Raw genomic sequence first — 19,835 nt, 5'->3', positions numbered from 1 at the left:
TGCACTTTAACCTAATATATGCATATTTTTTTGCTCTCGAATCTTCCATTATTTAATATGTGCATTTTTGTAAATACTGGACAACTGCATTGCAAAATTCGGACGTGTGAGAATTTCGATATTTGACTGTGTTTCAGTTCTCACAACACTCAATGGCCCAATTCCTATATTGTTCAGAATGGATAAAATTGTATCTGTAGGAGACCCTCACCTGTTGAACCCAGGGGTCGATTGGGTATGTAAGGACAATTAACCTGGTCCCAAGTTATACACCCAAACCAGCACCTTGAGGTTAATAGATTAGGTTAAATGGCATACAAAAATGAGTACACATGTACAAAAATGTTGTATTAAGATACTGGTGTGAATGATGATAAGGAGCTTTTCTTTTTTACAAGATCGCAAACAGATGTGGAAGTGTGGAGGACTGAATTTAAAATTGGAACAACAAGAAATTTGGATGCAGATAGGTAGCCGTGTTGGTCTGCCATAGTCAAAAAAAAAATTTTTTTTTCCCTTCCAGTAGCACCTTAAAGACCAACTAAGTTAGTTCTTGGTATGAGCTTTCGTGTGCATGCACACTTCTTCAGATACGCTGAAACAGAAGTTGCCAGATCCTTCTATATAGTGAGAAGGTGGGGAGGGGTATTACTCAGAAGGGTGGTGGGAATGGGTGGTGGGCAGATAGCTGTGATAAGCCTGTTGACGACTCTTAACGACTGCAATAGGTCTGCAAATAAGAAATAAGAAACGACTGCAAATAAGAAATTTGGAGAAACTGAAATGGGCAGATTCACCCATCTCTACTTAGAAGCAAGTCCCATTGAACTGAAGGAGATGATCTCCAAACAAGTGTGGGCAGAATTGCAGCTTTTCAAAAATTGTATTTCGGATTTGTTAAAAACACAAAATTTGAAATATTACCAAATTTGTGCCAAGCTTCATTGCTTTGTTCAGTTTAGAGCTGTTGGGGGGGGGGGGAGAGAGGGGAACCAAACCCCTAAAACGGATCCTTTCTTGAAACCACCAGTTCTTCTTCTTTTCAAAAGTGGAAAATGTTTGCTAATGTTTATTGGTTACCTTTATATCCAGCCTTCCTTCCTTAGGAACTAGTGTGGTGACAAGTTTTGAAACACACATCATATTTTGGAACCTCGCCAACAGCCACCAGTGACACACTGGGGATTCTCCAGGCAAACCTGTTTCTTGAGCTTTGCTTCAGATTTGCTTAAGCTTTTTTGGACAATGTGCAGTATTTATTGGGTATTCATTCTGCATTCATTTCGTTCTCCATTCACCTAGATTTTCTTGCACAGCTGCAATATGTCTCTCTGTTAATCAGTCATGTCCGCCATTTTTTATCCATTTCCCCATCACTTTCCTAACTGCAAAAGTCTGTGTTGTTGTTGGTTTTTTAAAAAAAAGGGTTTGTTGAATTAGAAAGCTTTGATTCAATTTCTGCTATGCGATTGGATCCCTCATACAAGACACTGACAGCCTGGAAATGACCCTAGAGAAAGAGAAAGTGTGCTTGCTAAATATCACCTCCAGTCCTGATTTGTGCTTTGTATCATGGCTTTTATATGCCTGTTGTCTTTGTCCATGGAGCTTTCTTGGCAGGGATATTGGAGTGGCTTGTCGGTTCCTGCTCCAGGTGGATCACGTTTAGTCAAAACTCTCCACTATGACCTGTCCGTCTTGGGTGGCCCTGCACGGCGTAGCTCATGGATTCTCTGGGTTATTCAAGCCCTTCGCCATGACAAGGCAGTGGTCCATGAAGGATCATTCTTAAGGAAATCAGCCCTGCGTGCCCACTGGAAGGACAGATCGTGAAGCTGAGGCTCCAATACTTTGGCCACCTCATGAGAAGAGAAGACTCCCTGGAAAAGACCCTGATGTTGGGAAAGATGGAGGGCACAAGGAGAAGGGGACGACAGAGGACGAGATAGTTGGACAGTGTTCTCAAAGCTACCAGCATGAGTTTGACCAAACTGCGGGAGGCAGTGGAAGACAGGAGTGCCTGGCGTGCTCTGGTCGATGGGGTCACAAAGAGTCGGACACGACTAAACAATCATGGCTTCTAATGAGGATGTCCCAATAGAGGTACCAATCTTACTAGTCACCTCTAATGACTAGCCCTTGAATCACACAGCAGCTTTCTTCATAAAAATCCTCCAATCACCCATATAAAGGTAAAGGGAACCCTTAGGTCCAGTCATGACCGGCTCTGGGGTTGCGGTGCTCATCTCGCATTATTGGCCGAGGGAGCCGGCATACAGCTTCCGGGTCATGTGGCCAGCATGACTAAGCCGCTTCTGGTGAACCAGAGCAGCGCACGGAAACGCCGTTTACCTTCCCACCGGAGCGGTACCTATTTATCTACTTGCACGTTGGCGTGCTTTCGAACTGCTAGGTTGGCAGGAGCTGGGACCGAGCAACGGGAGCTCACCCCGTCGCGGGGATTCGAACCGCCAACCTTCTGATCGGCAAGTCCTAGGCTCTGTGGTTTAACCCACAGCGCCACCCGCGTCCCTTGTATATCACCTATATACTAACCACAAAAGTCCATTAGAAAAACAAAAGGATTCGTCGTGTTTTAATTCCGTTTCTAAACTTCATTTGTTACTTCCATGATATGTCAAACACAGGGATGGCAAAGCCTCAGTGAAGTATGGCTTTATTTGATATTCATAACATTTGTGTTGTATTCTTTCTGTATCAGGTTGGTTTTTGTTGTAGCATCTAATGTATTGTCTAGTCCCTTAAGAACACCACCCAGAGTGGCTGGCGCAACCCAGTCAGATGGGTAGGATACAAATATAAAGATGCTGATGTACTTTAATTTGTGAGCTAATGGTTTTGAGCACCGGTGGGGGCTTTTTGGTACTTCTTTTCTCTCTTTTTTATTTATTTTATATTAATTCAGGGGGTTTTTAATGACTTAAAATCACAAACTGCCACATTCTGCATTAATATTCTCCCCGGACATAAGAACAGATTAATTCCTTTATTCTTAGCAAGAATATTATTGGCACAAAAATGAAAGCAAAAAGAATTACCGACGAAAGAAGAACGGCAAATGAAATTAATGAACTATGCAGAATCAGATAAATTAACAGGAAGGATTCCAAACCTGCGGGACCAGAGATTCTTAGAAGACTGGACTAAATATTTGAACTATCTGAGAAGCAATTGTAATAAACAGATTACGCTAGTAGGACTGCAAGAAGTTCTGTATGCAGGACTATGTGACATATTGCAAGGAAGACTATGAAGAGAATTATTAGTTAATGATAATTAAAAGTTACAGAGAAATTAAGAAATGCAGAACAAGTGATAAAGAACGGAAAATCTACAGAGGTTGTTGACAGAAGTCTAAAATATTGTACAGTGGTACCTCAGGTTACATACGCTTCAGGTTACATACGCTTCAGGTTACACACTCCGCTAACCCAGAAATAGTGCTTCAGGTTAAGAACTCTGCTTCAGGATGAGAACAGAAATCGGGCTCCGGCGGCACGGCAGCAGCAGGAGGCCCCATTAGCTAAAGTAGTGCTTCAGGTTAAGAACAGTTTCAGCTTAAGTACGGACCTCCAGAATGAATTAAGTACTTAACCCGAGGTACCACTGTATAAGATAAGAAGTTATGTTAAAGGACCGTTGGAAATGATATGTTTAAAAAAAGCTAATAAAAATGTATATTTAAAAAAAATTCCTTTATTCTTTGCAGCTGTTGTCTCCACCTTATATTCCACCAAAGCAAGAGTCTTAAGTGGTTCAGGAGAGGCAGGCGGCATTTTGTAAGAATTAGAAATCGCACCTGAACACTCTTCAGTGGAATAGTTTTATCTTGATCTGATCTCTGATTCTTCTGCAGCATGCAAGGCCACAAGAAGAGACTCTGAGACCACATTGCATCACGGCAGAGGGATGGGGACTTTTGGGCTGTCAATTTTCATGCATGTGGGAAAGAGAGAGAGCAAATGGTGTGCAACGTCCATAATCCTGAGCGCTATACCAGAAAAGTCAGGGGGGGGACGACACATTGCTGGTTTTGCATAGTTTGAGCATGAAAAAGAAGTCTGAGGTTGATAGCATGCAATGGCAAGAGCACGAGAATTTCCACTCTGGGCAAGACCAACGACCCATCAGATCCTGTAAAGTTGCCACTGCAAATGCTGTTAATTGTTACAGCCAACCCAGTACCCTCCAGATGTTTTAGACTACAGGTCCCTGGGGCTGATGGGAGTTGTAGTCCAAAACATCTGGGGGCACCAGCCTTTCTCAACCTGTGGGTCCCCAGATGTTGTTGAACTACAACTCCCATAACCCCTAGCTAGCAAGGCCAGAGCTCAGGGATGATGGGAGTTGTAGTCCAACAACATCTGAGGACCCACAGGTTGAGAACCACTGAGCGAGGCAAGGGCTGCCTAGAGGTGCCAGGGCTGGAACCAGAGATCTTCTGTAAGCAAAGCAAATGCTCTTCCACCAGGGATAATAATAATAATAATAATAATAATTATGGGAGCCATCACTGAAAAGGCCCTGGCCCTGGTGGAGGATAATCTGACTTCCTTAGGGCCCGGGACCTCTAAACTATGGTTATTCATGGACCTTATGGTCCTCTGCGGGGCATACCAGGAGAGGGTGCCACTACCGAGAAGGCCCTCTGCCTGGTTCCCTGTAGTTTCACTTCTCACAGTGAGGGAACTGCCAGAAGGCCCTCGGAGCTGGACCTCAGTGTCTGGGCTGAACGATGGAGATGCTCCTTCTGAGACCATTGGTCCGTCTAGTTCAGTACCTTCTGCACTGACTGGCAGCCACTCCCCAGGCTTTCAGGCATAAAGTCCTTCCCAGTCCTACCTGGAGATACCAAAGATTGAACCTGGGACCTTCTCTACTCTACCACTGGGGATTTCAACAGATTATGCTCAGGCCTTAACTGACTGCAGCATTCTGTCTTGGGTGCTCTTGCCCAGTGAGCTGCATGTTTGGTATAATAAATCCCACCAGATGTCAAGGAAATAAACAACTGTCTGACTTTTAGAAGACATCTGAAAGCAGCCCTGTTTAGGGAAGTTATTAATGTTTGATGTTTTATCGTGTTTTTAATATTCTGTTGGGAGCTGCCCAGAGTGGCTGGGCAAACCCAGCCTGATGGGCAGGGGTATAAATAATAAGTTGTTGTTGTTTCCAGATCCAGAACACACAACTGAATGGTTGATATCACGAGGAAAGAAAATGTCACTGAAATATAAATGCAAGGTTTTAATTCATGGGATGAACTGGAAAAAAACTGGACACTTCTTTATGTTGTATCAGACCATTGATCCATCTAGCTCAGTCTGAATTAATTGGCAGCAGTTCTACATAGATTTTAGACAGGATGTCTCCCATCCCTACTTGAAGATGCTAGGAACTGAACCTGAGATCTTAATAGGCTCTGCCACTAGGGATGGACGGATCTGTCCATTTTCGTTCCCTCAGTTTGTCTTCATTCAATCATACTTTCAGTTATCCACATTTCTGCAGCGTTTTTATTTTTATTTTACTTTAATCCTCGTGAAAATCCACCAGCGTTTTAGCACTAATTTCCTCCTGGCCAATATTTTTGCAATTAATTTCCCTGAAATGGAATGAATTTTGCATTTTTATTTGTTTCGTGGTTTTTTTATCCTCACAGCAACCCTGTGAAGCAGACCGTAGTGAAATCCGAGCAAAGCAACAAAAGGAACGGCATGAGCACATTCGAGACTGACAAATTTATTCTGGTGTAAGCTTTGGGGGGCTAAAGTCCATCAAATAAATCATTCTTCGCAATCCACGAAAGCTTATGGAATACATTTGCTACATAGCCTCTGAAGCGTCACTTGACTATTGTTTCATTTCTGCTATAAGTCGTGGATAGTTGGCGGCCCCATTGATTGAAAGGACACCAGCATAATTTTCTCAACACCACACAAGCAGCCAATGACAGAGAGGAGGATCCTTAAATTAAGCACAACAGTGACAAATGATGGAGGCTGGGTCCCCCGTAAAACAAATCCGCCATGACAATGAATTCTCAAAACCACATCTTTTTTCCCCTGGCTTCCTTCCTCTAGAGTCTAGAATAATGTTTAAAAAAAGGAACTGCTTTTCCTTCCTCTTCAGTGTCTCAGGCAGGATATAATCAATAACTTTAAAAGAAACAAGGACATAGTCTTGTGAGGTTCAGTTTACAGAAGGAAGGAAGCCCTGAAAATTAAAAACTAGAGGCCAAGTGGCTCCCTTTACAAGTGTGTGTGTGTGTGTGTGTGTGTGTGTGTGTGTGTGTCAAATTCACCAGGAAAACCACAATGGAGTAAAATGGAAATGGTCTGCACTGAATTCAGTGTCAAAATGCCTCCTTGCCATGTCCTTATAATCCCAGTGGGGTACTTTGTAAATCCATTTGTGTGTGTTGTGGGGAGAAATCATTTTTCTCATATGCAGCACTTTGTAAATCCAGGTTTGGTTCTTGCTTGTAGTTGTTAAGATCCATGGCCCCTTCCTCAGATTAATCCAGGTATCCAGACAAACCACCATCTTGGTCCTTCAGAGCAGTAGAGTTTTTCATTTTTATTATTGTTACTGGAGTGGTTTCTTTGAGTACAGTTTTCTGCCCCAACTGAAGCCTCTGACTCAGGGCATTCTGGGATAACACCTGGTGAATCAAAGTAGGCATTATCCAATCATCCTGATGTGATCTGAAGGAAGACCCACTGTCTGGGGATGAGTCACTAAGGCTTAGGAAGTTCTGAAAGTATGAATTGTGTGGGACACAGGATTCTTCCAGGTGGAACTTTATTATGGAATCAGTGGGTCCACTTCTTTTCCTTCCACCGCCATGGTTGCCCTGAGGCATTCTGGGATTTGCAGTTTGCTGATGACTCTGGTCGTTCTCTGTTAAAGGTCCTTAGCCACCCTCACAGGACAGAAGTTCTCAGGATGACATTTAAACTGCTTTGAATCTGCCACACAGACACACTCATAAATTAGTTTACGAGGGAGTTGACAAGACGCATCAATAACTTCCCCACTGAACAACACACTCATTCGCAGATGGCACCAAACTGGGAGGGGTAGCTAATTCCTTAGGAGACAGAATCCGAATTCCAAATGACCTTAACAGATTGGAGAATGGGGTCCAAGCTAACAAAACGAAGTTCAACAGGGACAAATGTAAGGCTCTGCACTTAGGCAGGAAGAACCCGATGCACAAATATAGGATGGGGGACACCTGGCTTACTAGTGGTACATGTGAAAAGGATCTAGGGGTCTTGGTGGATAACAAGCTTAACAGGCATCAACAGTGTGATGCAGCAGCAAAAAAAGGCTAATGCTATTCTAGGCTGCATCAAGAGAAGTATAGTGTCCTGATCAAGGAAAGTAATAGGTAAAGGTAAAGGGACCCCTGACCATTAGGTCCAGTCATGGCCAACTCTGGGGTTGCGGCGCTCATATTGCTTTATTGGCTGAGGGAGCCGGCGTACAGCTTCCGGGTCATGTGGCCAGCATGACTAAGCCGCTTCTGGCGAACCAGAGCAGCGCACCGAAACACAGTTTACCTTCCTGCCGGAGCGGTACCTCTTTATCTACTTGCACTTTGGCGTGCTTTTGAACTGCTAGGTTGGCAGGAGCAGGGACCCAGCAACAGGAGCTCACCCCGTCGCGGGGATTCGAACCGCTGACCTTCTGATCGGCAAGTCCTAGGCTCTGTGGTTTAACCCACAGCACCAACCGCGTCCCTAGGGAAGTAATAGTCCCACTCTATTCTGCCTTGGTCAGACCACACCTGGAATACTGTGTCCAATTCTGGGAGCCACAATTTAAGAAGGATGTTAAGCTGGAACATGTGCAGAGGAGGGCAACCAAGATGATCGAGGGTCTGGAAACTGAGCCTTATGAGGAACAGTTGAAGGAGCTGGGTGTGTTTAGCCTGGAAAAGAGGAGAATGAGAGGATATCTGACAGTCATCTTCAAATATCTTAAGGGCTGCCCCATGGAGGGGGGAGCATGCTTCTTTCCTCCTGCTCTGGAGGGTAGGACTCGAACCCATGACTCCAAGATGCAGGAAAGGGGATTCTGACTAAACATTCGGAAAAAAATTCCGGCAGCAAGAGCTGTTCAGCAGTGGAATGTACTCCCTCAGGATATGGTGGACTCTCCTTCCTTGGAGGTTTCTAAACAGAGGTTGGAGGGCCATCTGTCATGGAGGCTTTAGCTGAGGTTCCTACATTGCAGGGGGTTGGACTAGATGCCCCTTGGGATCCCTTTCAACTTATGGTTCTGCGATTTAGTTTGCCCCAGTGTTATCTCTGATCCATCAGCTTTTGAGGTCCATGAATAACCATAGTTTAGAGGTCCCGGGCCCTAAGGAAGTCAGACTATCCTCCACCAGGGCCAGGGCCTTTTCAGTGATGGCTCCGACCCGGTGGAATGCTCTGTCCCATGAGACTAGGGCCCTTCCGGATTTAACCTCCTTCCGTCAGGCCTGTAAGACAGAGCTATTCCGCCTGGCCTTTAATTTGAATTCAGCCTGATCTTTTATTTCCCTTCTCTTCCCTTCCCTCTCCCCTTTTATGAAGATTACCCGCTCTGAGACCCCACAGCTAATTCTCCCCTGGCCTCCTCGCTGGCCCAAGTAGGACCAATTCAGCCCTGGGGATTTTCTAATTGATTTTTGATTTTTGAATTATATTGTTATTCATGTTTTTATACTGTATTTTATGCTGCTTTTATAATTAAGTGTTTTAAAGTGTTTTAAATTTGTTGTTAGCCGCCCTGAGCCCGGTTTTTTAACTGGGAAGGGCGGGGTATAAATAAAAATTTATTATTATTATTATTATTATTATTATTATTATTATTATTATTATTATTATTACAAAGCCCTGCAAGATCGGTGAACAAGAGGAGTTTATCCAACCTCCCACCCACAGGGCAACAACATCTCTAACATCTTGTACAACCTCAAAAACACTCTACGCTGTCCCTTTATTCAGCCATAGCTGCATTTGCTTTCGGGCTCAGCCAAAATGTAGGTTTGTGACAGCCGGAAGACACTGACACCTGCCGGTAAAATGTTAGAATTGCTGCCATATCTGTGCCACCATCTTTCAAAGGGAGAGGGGTAGAATTGCTCATGAAAAGTGGAGAATAGCACCCTCTATTGCCTCTGAATGAAGTTTTTCCATCTTCTTTTTTTACTCACCCTTTCCCCCTCCTCCTCCCTCTTCCCTCATAAATCTCTCTCCTTGGTCTCCAACTGTCTAAAAAAGCAAATTTTTGCTCAAGTAATTTTGATGTATGGAAGTGAGAGCTGGACCATAAAGAAGGCTGATCGCCAAAGAATTGATGCTTTTGAATTATGGTGCTGGAGGAGACCCATGAGAGACTCTTGAGAGTCCCATGGACTGCAAGAAGATCAAACCTCTCCATTCTGAAGGAAATCAGCCCCGAGTACTCACTGGAAGGACAGATTGTGAAGCTGAGGCTCCAATACTTTGGCCACCTCATGAGAAGAGAAGACTCCCTGGAAAAGACCCTGATGTTGGGAAAGATGGAGGGCCCAAGGAGAAGGGGACGACAGAGGACGAGATGGTTGGATAGTGTTCTCGAAGCTACCAGCATGAGTTTGACCAAACTGTGGGAGGCAGTGGAAGACAGGAGTGCCTGGCGTGCTCTGGTCCATGGGGCCACGAAGAGTCGGACATGACTAAACGACTAAAGAACAACAATTTTGATGCCTGAGGTGGGGCAGACAACGCCACTGCCTATCCAAGCTGAGGTCCGCCAAGTACCCAAGTCCGGAATAATTTTGATACCCAAGGAAAAATATTTCACAAGCATATCTCTCCCTCTGTGGCAGCAGGGGGGGAAAGGATGGGGTGGGGCAGAATAATGAGACGTTAAATAGCTAACATTCTGCTGCCTTTTCATGACACAAAGAATCAGCTGCCTGAGGGGGCCACTTCACTTTGTCCAATGGTCGGGCAAGACCTGCATTAAAATATTTTGAATACGGGGGAGAAAGAATATACGACTATATGACTGAAAAAGTTATGGAAAAGTGCATGTTTCTGGAACAAAGGCAAATACCTTGGATCTTAAACGCCTTGGCTCCTGCACAAATTGGCTCCCGAACACCGCAAACCCGAAAGTGAGTGTTCCAGTTTTTGAACGATTTTCAGAAGCCAAATGTCTGGCGTGGCTTCCGATTGGCTACAGGACGCTCCTGCAGCCAATCAGAAGCCGTGCTTTGGTTTCTGAACTTTTTGGAAGTCAAACGTACTTCCGGAACGGATCTGTTTGACTTCCGAGGTACAACTGTATAGAATCCAGGAGAACATAATATGAATTGAAATACCAATCCAGAATGTCAAAGGAGTAGCAAGCAAAATAAAAGCTTTAATAAGCATTTGTATATAGATATCTGCATAAGGCAGGAAGTGAATGATTTTATATTATTGGGTCTTTAATTCTATACATCTCAATTGGTTATTTTTGCTGATACAGAAAAATATGCATTATCATCATCATAATTACCAAAACTATGGTTGAATATGACTTGTTATTCTTAGCCAATAATTTACAGCACTGAAGCAAAATCTGGAAAAATGGTATTTAAACACTACATTTTTAAACAGTTCATTCCAAGGTAAACCTTTCTTGAAGTTGTGCTAAACATTTCTACATCTTTCCCATTTGTTTTTGCTTTAAGTCCCCCAAGTGGGGGGGAAATGGCAGTTTTCCCATCCTTATTCCTCTCCTGGCTTTCAAGCTGCCAGAAATCAAAATCCTGCTAGCAGGAACGTACATAGAGCAGGGATTCCCAAACTGTGGCACTCGAGTTTTATTCAGGTGGTCTACAGCATGCCCGTGTTAAATATTCATATTGATTCTTAATCGGGGGTTTTTTATTGCTTCTTTTATTTCTTGCATTTTCCTGCATTACGCTTTGAATTCTGTGGGATGCAAATCTAGCCCAACACATTACAATTGCTACAACAGACAGACAAATCATTAGGTGGTCCACCAAGAGAATTAACCATTCTCAAGCGGTCCATGGAGGGGGCAGGAAGTTGAGGAATTACTGTAGGTTCGAGATGATGGCACTTACTCCAAGACTATACAGTGGTACCTTGGATTACGAACTTTATTCATTCCAGAAGTCGGTTCTTAGCCTGAAACCGTTCTTAACCTGAGGCGTGCTTTTGCTAATGGGGCCTCCTGCTGCTGCCACACGATTTCCATTCTCATCCTGGGGCAAAGTTCGCAACCCAAGGTACTACTTCTGGGTTAGCAGAGTTTCTAACCCAAAGTGTTTGTAACCCGAAGTATTTGTAACCCAAGGTACCACTGTACACATATCTTTTTTTAAAAAAAACAACCTCTCTTTTTTATTTTATTCTTTTTCTCTTTTTTTCTTTTCTCTGTAACTTTCAAAAATGCAATAAAAATGTTTTTTAAAAAAGACTATACACGTATGGAAGCATATGTGACCTTTTCTCTTTGACGCTTGGATTTCCCCGCCTTCTTCACGACGAGCTCTGAATAATTCAGATCTGCCGTTGACTCTGCCTTCTTAGCCTATGGAAAGAGGTCAAGGAATCAGTGTCATTGTTTGTGAGCTTGCCCAGATGTTTCCTGAACACTGGTACAGCCACAACATCAGCCGTTAGGCCTCTAGCAAGTTGCCGCTCCTTCGGATCAGCCTTACTACTATCGCTGCAATTACAGTCAAACCTTGGTTGTCGAACGTAATCCGTTCCAGGAGACTGTTCGACTTCCGAAACGTTCGACAACCGAGTATCAAAGGGCGGTTGGCAAAATCAATGGAGAAAAAAGAAGAAAAATCTCCCTGGAAGCCGTTCAGCTTCTGAAAATCGTTCGGAAACCAGAGCAGCTATTTCCGGGTTTTCAGCATTTGGGAGCCAAAACGTTCCAAAGGGAGGCACTTGGCAGTTGAGGTTTCACTGTACAGTGGTACCTCAGGTTAAGTACTTAATTCGTTCCGGCGGTCTGTACTTAACCTGAAACTGTTCTTAACCTGAAGCACCACTTTAGCTAATGGGGCCTCCTGCTGCTGCCGCGCCGCGGGAGCCTGATTTCTGTTCTCATCCTGAAGCAAAGTTCTTAACCTGAAGCACTATTTCTGGGTTAGTGGAGTCTGTAACCTGAAGTGTAGGTAACCTGAAGCGTATGTAACCCGAGGTACCACTGTACTGTTTTTTCCAGGGATGTGGGGAGTAATAATGCACCCGTCCAGGGGTGGCAGAGAAATTTGGTTCTCATTTCATTGCCAACATACCTAATTCCCGCTTCCTAAAACAATATGCAAAACCAAAAGATAGCCGTCCTTCTAAATTCGCTTTTCTCTGAATTTTGCAGTGCAGGTCTCCAGCCCAAAGATAGCCTGGATAGATCAGTTGGTTAGGTACTGTTAAAGCCAAGGTTGCAGGCTTGAACCCTGTATGAGGGTTGGACTAGATGATCCTATGGGGTCCCTTCCAACTCCATGATTCTATGTATTGAACAATGAGACCATCTGGGCGAAGTGTGTCTTAAGCCAAGTGCCTTAGGGGAAGTGGCGTACAAAAATGCACTACACTGGGGGAGACCGCTTGCAAAAAAAATGGATATACAGTGGTAAGGTAAAGGTAAAGGGACCCCTGACCATTAGGTCCAGTCGTGACCGACTCTGGGGTTGCGGCGCTCATCTCGCTTTATTGGCCGAGGGAGCCAATCTACTTGCACTATGAGGTTCTTTCGAACTTTTTGGATTGGCAGGAGCAGGGACCAAGTAATGGGAGCTCACCCTGTCGCGGGGATTCGAAACTTCTGATCGGCAAGTCCTAGGCTCTGTGGTTTAACCCACAGCGCCACCCACGTCCCTTACAGTGGTACCTCGGGTAAGTACTTAATTCGTTCCGGAGGTCTGTTCTTAACCTGAAACTGTTCTTAACCTGAGATACCACTTTAGCTAGCTAGGGCTGCTGCTGCCGCCGCCGCACCACCGAGACATGATTTCTGTTCTCATCCTGAAGCAAAGTTCTTAAACCGAGGTACTATTTCTGGGTTAGCAGAGTCTGTAACCTAAAGCGTCTGTAACCCGAGGTACCACTGTACATCAGGTCTGCCTCGTCTCTCCAACCTCCTCCCAGTTTCCAAACTTGCCCATCTAGTATTATCTGTGCTAGCTAACAGTGTTTCAGGCAGAAGCCAGTCTGCAGATACCGGGTATCAGACCCAAGACCTTTGCCATGCAGCGGAATATCTGCAACTGAACCGCAGCCCTTCTGCATCGCCTCCCAACCGTATCCAGCTTGGAGCCAGGTTTCTGAGTGCTACACTTGCAAGCCTGACTCTGTTTTTAAGCTCAGGACTTACCTGACTCAGGCGTTTCGTCCCGGATCCTCTTGCTTGGCGGCGACCTGCAAATTCAGTTTCGTAAAATGTAGTGAGTGAGATGCAATCTGAACAAATTTTCCTCTAAATATAACCCATAGACAGCATCTTAAAAAGCAGAGACATCACCTTGCCAACAAAGGCCCGTATAGTCAAAGCTATGGTTTTCCCAGTAGTGATGTATGGAAGTGAGAGCTGGACCACCAAAGAATTGATGCTTTTGAATTCTGGTGCTGGAGGAGACTCTTGAGAGTCCCATGGACTGCAAGAAGATCAAACCTATCCATTCTGAAGGAAATCAGCCCTGAGTGCTCACTGGAAGGACAGATCCTGAAGCTGAGGCTCCAATAGTGTGGCCACCTCATGAGAAGAGAAGACTCCCTGGAAAAGACCCTGATGTTGGGAAAGATGGAGGGCACAAGGAGAAGGGGACGACAGAGGACGAGATGGTTGGATAGTGTTCTCGAAGCTACCAGCATGAGTTTGACCAAACTGTGGGAGGCCGTGGAAGACAGGAGTGCCTGGCGTGCTCTGGTCCATGGGGTCACGAAGAGTCGGACACCACTAAACAACTAAACAATAACAACAGCAGGAGGCCTATCCGTGGTTCCCGTCTCTTTGCTACGCTATAGCAGCTTTCACCAAGCTGGTGCCCTCCAGGTGTTTTGGATGACAACATCCATCAGCCACAGCCAATGCAGCACAATGCATCACAATGCAATTCCTGGTCCCCAATAAATTCGCTGCCGCAATCTAAGCACTGTTTTGTTCAGTTGTTGTCTTTCATTCCTTTGTGGGGGGAAGAATTTTTTTAAAAAGAGATTTGCAGTGGGTGGAAAACCTCAAGAAAATCCACAAGAGAGATGCGATTTTCAAGTGTACACCTATACTTAGCATCCGCTAAAAGCTTCCTTCTTTAAGAAAGCCTCCCCAAATATGGAGAGTTCATATGTGGTTTTTAATATGTTATTTTACGATATATATTTTAACTGCTGGTATTGTTTATATTTTGGCTTTTTAAAGACTTAACTTGTTTTTAATTCTGGCTTGTATAAATAACGTTGGTGCGTATGTTATTTTATGCAAGTTGGTTAGGAAGGTTTACAATCAAGGGGTCTACAGACTCTGTTAAATAAATGAAAATAAATGGATATTCACTCTCTTATCTCTCTGTCTGTTTCTCTCTCTCTCTCTCTCTCTCTCACACACACACACACACACACACACACACAGACACACACACTTTGAAAACATATCTATGCTTCTTTTCCTTTAACAAATGCCAACAGTGTCCTTCAGCTCAAATGCCAACAGTGTCCTTCAGCTCGCTATATTGGACAAACAGGCCAAACCTTACGCCAAAGAATAAACGGACATAAATCGGACATCAAGAATCACAAGACAGAGAAACCAGTAGGAGAACACTTCAATCTCCCAGGACATTCTATACAAGATCTCAAAGTAGCTGTATTACTACAAAGGAATTTCAGAAATAGACTGGAAAGAGAAGCTGCTGAATTGCAACTCATTACCAAACTTAAAACCATGGAGAGACCTGGTCTGAACAAAGACATTGGATTCTTATCTCATTATACATGACAAAGCCATTTTTCACCTTCTCACCCCTTGCTTTTTCCTGTAAGACCTATTGCAGTCGTTAAGAGTCGTCAACAGGCTCATCACAGCTATCTGCCAATCACCCATTCCCACCACCCTTCTGAGTAATACCCCTCCCCACCTTCTCACTATATAGAAGGATCTGGCAACTTCTGTTTCAGTGTATCTGAAGAAGTGTGCATGCACACGAAAGCTCATACCAAGAACTAACTTAGTTGGTCTTTAAGGTGCTACTGGAAGGAAAAAATTTTTTTTGTTTTTTTGTTTCTTCTTTTCCTTGTAAGTGCAACCCTGGACAAATTACAGCACCTCAATTAAAATATGGTAGGGTTGCCACAGGTCAAATGTAATTGTTTTGGGGGTCACCTTCAACCAGGGTGGATTTTATTTAAATCAAATCGATTTAAATCACTACTCAGTAAGACTTGATCTAAATCTTTTTTTTTTTACAGAAAGACTCATTCTTGCTGGTATAATCTTAATATTTACAACCAGATGAAGGTTTCATTTTCGGAATAATAAATTTCCAGAGTGGTTTTTGCAGTTACATCAAAAAATTACCGATTTGCTTATACTATTACAAATGCATAGACAGATAATTATGAAATTATTGTGAGGTTTAATATGTTAACTGTTTATCTGTGGACAACTTTTCTGCTGTACTTTATTGGAAGGAGAAAAATAATAATTTCCTTAATAGCAATTTATTTAACTAAAACAATAACATTATAGCATATGTATCTATGTTTGTTAATTTGATGCGGTTAAATGGTTTTTTTATTTAAAAAAAACTTAAAGAGCACACATGAAAAACTTAAAACAAATCCTTGTTTCCTGATGAATAGCCTTTGGACTACAATGTAACTTAAATAGAAAACTAACTTTAGAAAGTTTTTTCCTCCAAAAGCATTTTATTTTAAAAATCCATTTAGAATCAAAAAAATCTGATTTAAATAAAAAAAAAATCCGATTTAAATTTTTAAAAATCAATTTTTTAAAAAAATAATCATTGATTTTTATCCACCCTGCCTTCAACCCCCAGGTCTGTCAGATGCCCATCTCTGGTTTAGAGACAAGCTTCAGTCACCATGCTCACCTTGTCTGTTCCTACAGTAGAGCACTATCAGAGGAGAAACTACAAAAACCGCCAGGGCTGAGGTGAGGCCTGCCCAAAGCGCTATGGAATGTGTGCTGTTTTCAACAGGTTTCTTAGGATCCCCTAGGAGAGAGAATAAATGGGGTATTACATCATCAAACTTCAGAATCAAGGCAACAAAATGTTTTACGACACACTCACCCACATATGTACACAGTGCCCCAATACAGGAAGACATTGTGAGAAAATTTCAGATTAAATTCAACAGATCCTGCTGGATTGCTGTTGCGGTTTCTTTCCTTTCTTCCTTTTTAACTTTAGATTTTCCTCCATGCCTTTTTATAAACTAGCACAGAGAATCTCTTGCCTCATTGCTGCCAACAAGAAAACACAGTTTTGTCCTTTGGCCTTGCATGGGGTTTTCCCCTCTCAGACAGAACAGCCAACTGTCTATTTATCATGTAGCACATGTTATCACACCCTGGGAATGGTCTTTCCCCTTAGCAGTTAGAATGTTTGGGAACATTCAGCGACATCACTGCTGTCCATCCAGTCTAGGGGAGAACCTCAAAGCAGCAGCTGCTCCTTAGAAACTACAACTAACCCAGAATGCAGCCGCCAGACTGGTGACTGGGAGCGGCCGCTGGGACCACATAACACTGGTCCTGAGAGATCTGCATTGGCTCCCAGTAGATTTCCGAGCACAACTCAAAGTGTTGGTGCTGACCTTTAAAGCCCTAAACGGCCTCGGTCCAGTATACCTGAAGGAGCGTCTCCACCCCCATCGTTCATCCCAGACACTGAGGGCTGCCTTCAGATGTCTTCTAAAAGTCTGGTAGTTGTTTTTCTCTTTGACATCTAGTGGGAGTGTGTTCCACAGGGCGGGTGCCACTACCGAGAAGGCCCTCTGCCTGCTTCCCTGTAACTTGGCTTCTCGCAGCGAGGGAACCGCCAGAAGGCCCTCGGTGCTGGACCTCAGTGTCCGGGCAGAATGATGGGGGTGGAGACGCTCCTTCAGGTATACTGGGCAGAGGCCATTTAGGGCTTTAAAGGTCAGCACCAACACTTTGAATTGTGCTCGGAAACATACTGGGAGCCAATGTAGGTCTTTCAAGACCAGTGTTATATGGTCTCGGTGGCCACTCCCAGTCACCAGTCTAGCTGCCACATTCTGGATTAGTTGTAGTTTTCGGATCACCTTCAAAGGTAGCCCCACGTAGAGCGCATTGCAGTAGTCCAAGCGAGAGATAACTAGAGCATGCACCATATTTGGAGATGGCTCTCATATCTCCTCCTAGTCTCCTCTTACACAGGCTAAACATACCCATTCCTCAAATATATCAATTCCTCACCCCAACTTACTGTCCACACAGAAAATCCAGAAGTACTACACCCCAGCACTTTCTACACAAGCAGCTTCAAGTGACAGGGAAGGCCTGTAGATGAGTAGTAGAGCAACTGCATCTTTCCTGAAACCCTGGAGAGCTGTGCTAGTCACTGTAGATTACAGTAAACTGATAATGAGCTAGATGGACAATCTCAGTAGAAGGCAACTTCCTATGATAAAACCAGCAACATCTGAGTCTAGCCCACTGCTTTCCCAATGAACCTATCCCAGTTCCTTCCTTCCTTCTGACCAACTACAGTGGTACCTCAGGTTAAGAACTTAATTCGTTCTGGGGGTCCGTACTTAACCTTAAACTGTTTTTAACCTGAGGTACCACTTTAGCTAATGGGGCCTCCTGCTGCCGCCACCGCACGATTTCTGTTCTCATCCTGAAACAAAGTTCTTAACCCGAGGTACTATTTCTGGGCTAGCGGAGTCTGTAACCGGAAGCATCTGTAACCTGAGGTACCACTGTACATTCCTTCCACAGAACCCAACCTCTTTACCTTTCGCAGCTTTAAGCACGTGAAGCTCAGTCCCGTTCCCCGGAGTCTCCTGGAATCCAGGGATCTTCACCACGCATCGATACACCCCCGAGTCGTAATGTCTCAGATCCCGTATCTCTATGTCGGCTCTTCTCTCCAAGAGGAAGGCCTGCTCCGAGGTTGGACTCACCCTTCCCATGAATTCTTGGGTAGTCTTTCTGACCTCCACCCCTGGCTCCTTCACCCACCGGAAGCTCCCAACCTTGGGCTCTGAGGTAGAGTTGTAGGAACAGTGCAAGGTGACGGAACCGCCTTCAGTGCCTTCTGCTGAGCTGGGCTGGGAGACCATGAGGGGTTCTTGAGCCTGGGAAGCTAGGAGAGTGGAAATAAGATGGGGGTGAGAGAGAAGGAAAGGCAGGAGTCCCAGTTGTTCCTAGTTCATGGTCTTGACCAGTACTCCCAGTCTAACCTCCCAGCGTAGCTAAACTGTACAGTCTTAATGATCCCTGAATGAGGCACCATTGTTCACACACAACTTATTTCCAACATGGTCAAGAGGAGGAAATAAAACTCATGTGGCTATAATTCCAGTTGCATTAGACCACAGCAGGAATGAGGGAGAAATTCAATTCAACTGCTCCTCCTCTGTGTTCTGGAGATGCATCCCCCTCAGTTCTTGGAAACCATATTTGGTGCTCTCAGAGTTAACGCTGCTGCTCATTTGACCAGCATGGTCAACAGCTATACAGTTGCACTTGTTTGTGTTGGGACACACAATAGTCACAATTCATTGCAATATCAATTAATGTACTGTTTCAAATATTTTGCGTATCATTGAAGTCTGGTGAACCATTGAAGCCTGTTGGTTGAATCTGACAAAGTATTACCTGTGGAAGTTCGTACCACAATAAATTTATGGGTCTTTAAATTGCCACAGGACACAACTCCATAAGCCTTGCTACAAGTGTTTAACGTGGCTAAACCAAAAAAGTCTGGTTTGGATTTGAAATACGTTATTAAAATCATGTAAGTGATAATCTGAAGGCAGCCCTGTTCAGGGAAGTTTTTAATGTCTGATGCTTTATTGTATTTTTAATATTTTGTTGGGAGCTGCCTAGAGTGGCTGGGGAAACCCAATCAGATGGGCGAGGTATAAATAAATAAATAATAATAATAATAATAATAATAATAATAATTATTATTATTATTATTATTATTAATTGTAGTTGCGTTTTTACAAGAAACTGCCCTCTTCTATACGGCTATTAACAGAACAAGAGCTCTGTGCTCCCTCTCTCTTGGGCACCCTAACACCAGGGGAGCCTTGGAGCGGTCAGCAGAGACCAGTGAAATGCACGTGTCCAAGAAGAAGGAACATGAAATAGTCACTCCTTACCTGCCCAGAGGGTGAAGCAGAAGCAGAAGAACTCCAGAGGCATCGTCGACACGAAGCAGTTAGGAATCGGCTTGAACTGCAACAGAAGCCAGCACAAAACCGAGTGCGCATAGCACGCTTCCACCAGTGGCTTCCGGAGAAGGTGAGCGCACGGTGGAAAATGTGGTCTGGTGGCCGGAAAGAAGAGGTGCAGCCTGTTCACAGGAAAACACAGCTCACATTTTCCATTCCGGGAGCCACTGGAGCGGGCGATCAATCCATCCCCCAGACCTTGCCAGCCCCTCCATTGTCCCCCAAAGCTTTCCAGCTCTTTCTGTCGCTTGCAACCATAGCTAAGCGAACATGCTCTGTATGTACAATGTCCCATGTTTGATCCCTGGCCTCTCCAGTTAAACTAGAGGAGGGGGACGTGTTGTTGTTGTGTAA

At 44.1% G+C, this 19,835-nt stretch overlaps 1 protein-coding gene across 1 annotated transcript; it reads right to left on the bottom strand.

Moving 5' to 3' along the window:
• Positions 1-11,493: 11,493 nt before the first annotated feature.
• Positions 11,494-18,374, bottom strand: LOC310757244 (natural cytotoxicity triggering receptor 3-like). Its single transcript, XM_083602529.1, has 4 exons — positions 18,035-18,374; positions 16,142-16,264; positions 13,411-13,454; positions 11,494-11,610 (listed from the first exon to the last, which is right to left on the bottom strand). The coding sequence occupies exons 1-4, from the start codon at positions 18,360-18,362 to the stop codon at positions 11,497-11,499; spliced, it is 609 nt and encodes a 202-aa protein (XP_083458655.1). The 5' UTR covers positions 18,363-18,374; the 3' UTR covers positions 11,494-11,496.
• Positions 18,375-19,835: the final 1,461 nt, after the last annotated feature.

Source organism: Podarcis filfolensis, assembly GCF_964270895.1.
Source record: "Podarcis filfolensis genome assembly, chromosome: 2".
NCBI lineage: Eukaryota > Metazoa > Chordata > Lepidosauria > Squamata > Lacertidae > Podarcis > Podarcis filfolensis.
The sequence above is the reverse complement of the archived record's forward strand: the minus strand, read 5'-3'. Positions and strand labels throughout refer to the sequence as shown.

Excerpts from the sequence above, each read along its gene's own strand:
- LOC310757244 (XM_083602529.1), bottom strand. The coding sequence starts at position 18,362 with ATGGTCTCCCAGCCCAGCTCAGCAGAAGGCACTGAAGGCGGTTCCGTC. Across the intron at positions 13,455-16,141 it reads CTACTGTAGGAACAGACAAG|GTCGCCGCCAAGCAAGAGGA; the intron begins GTGAGCATGGTG and ends CTGAATTTGCAG. Across the intron at positions 11,611-13,410 it reads GGACGAAACGCCTGAGTCAG|GCTAAGAAGGCAGAGTCAAC; the intron begins GTAAGTCCTGAG and ends CTCTTTCCATAG.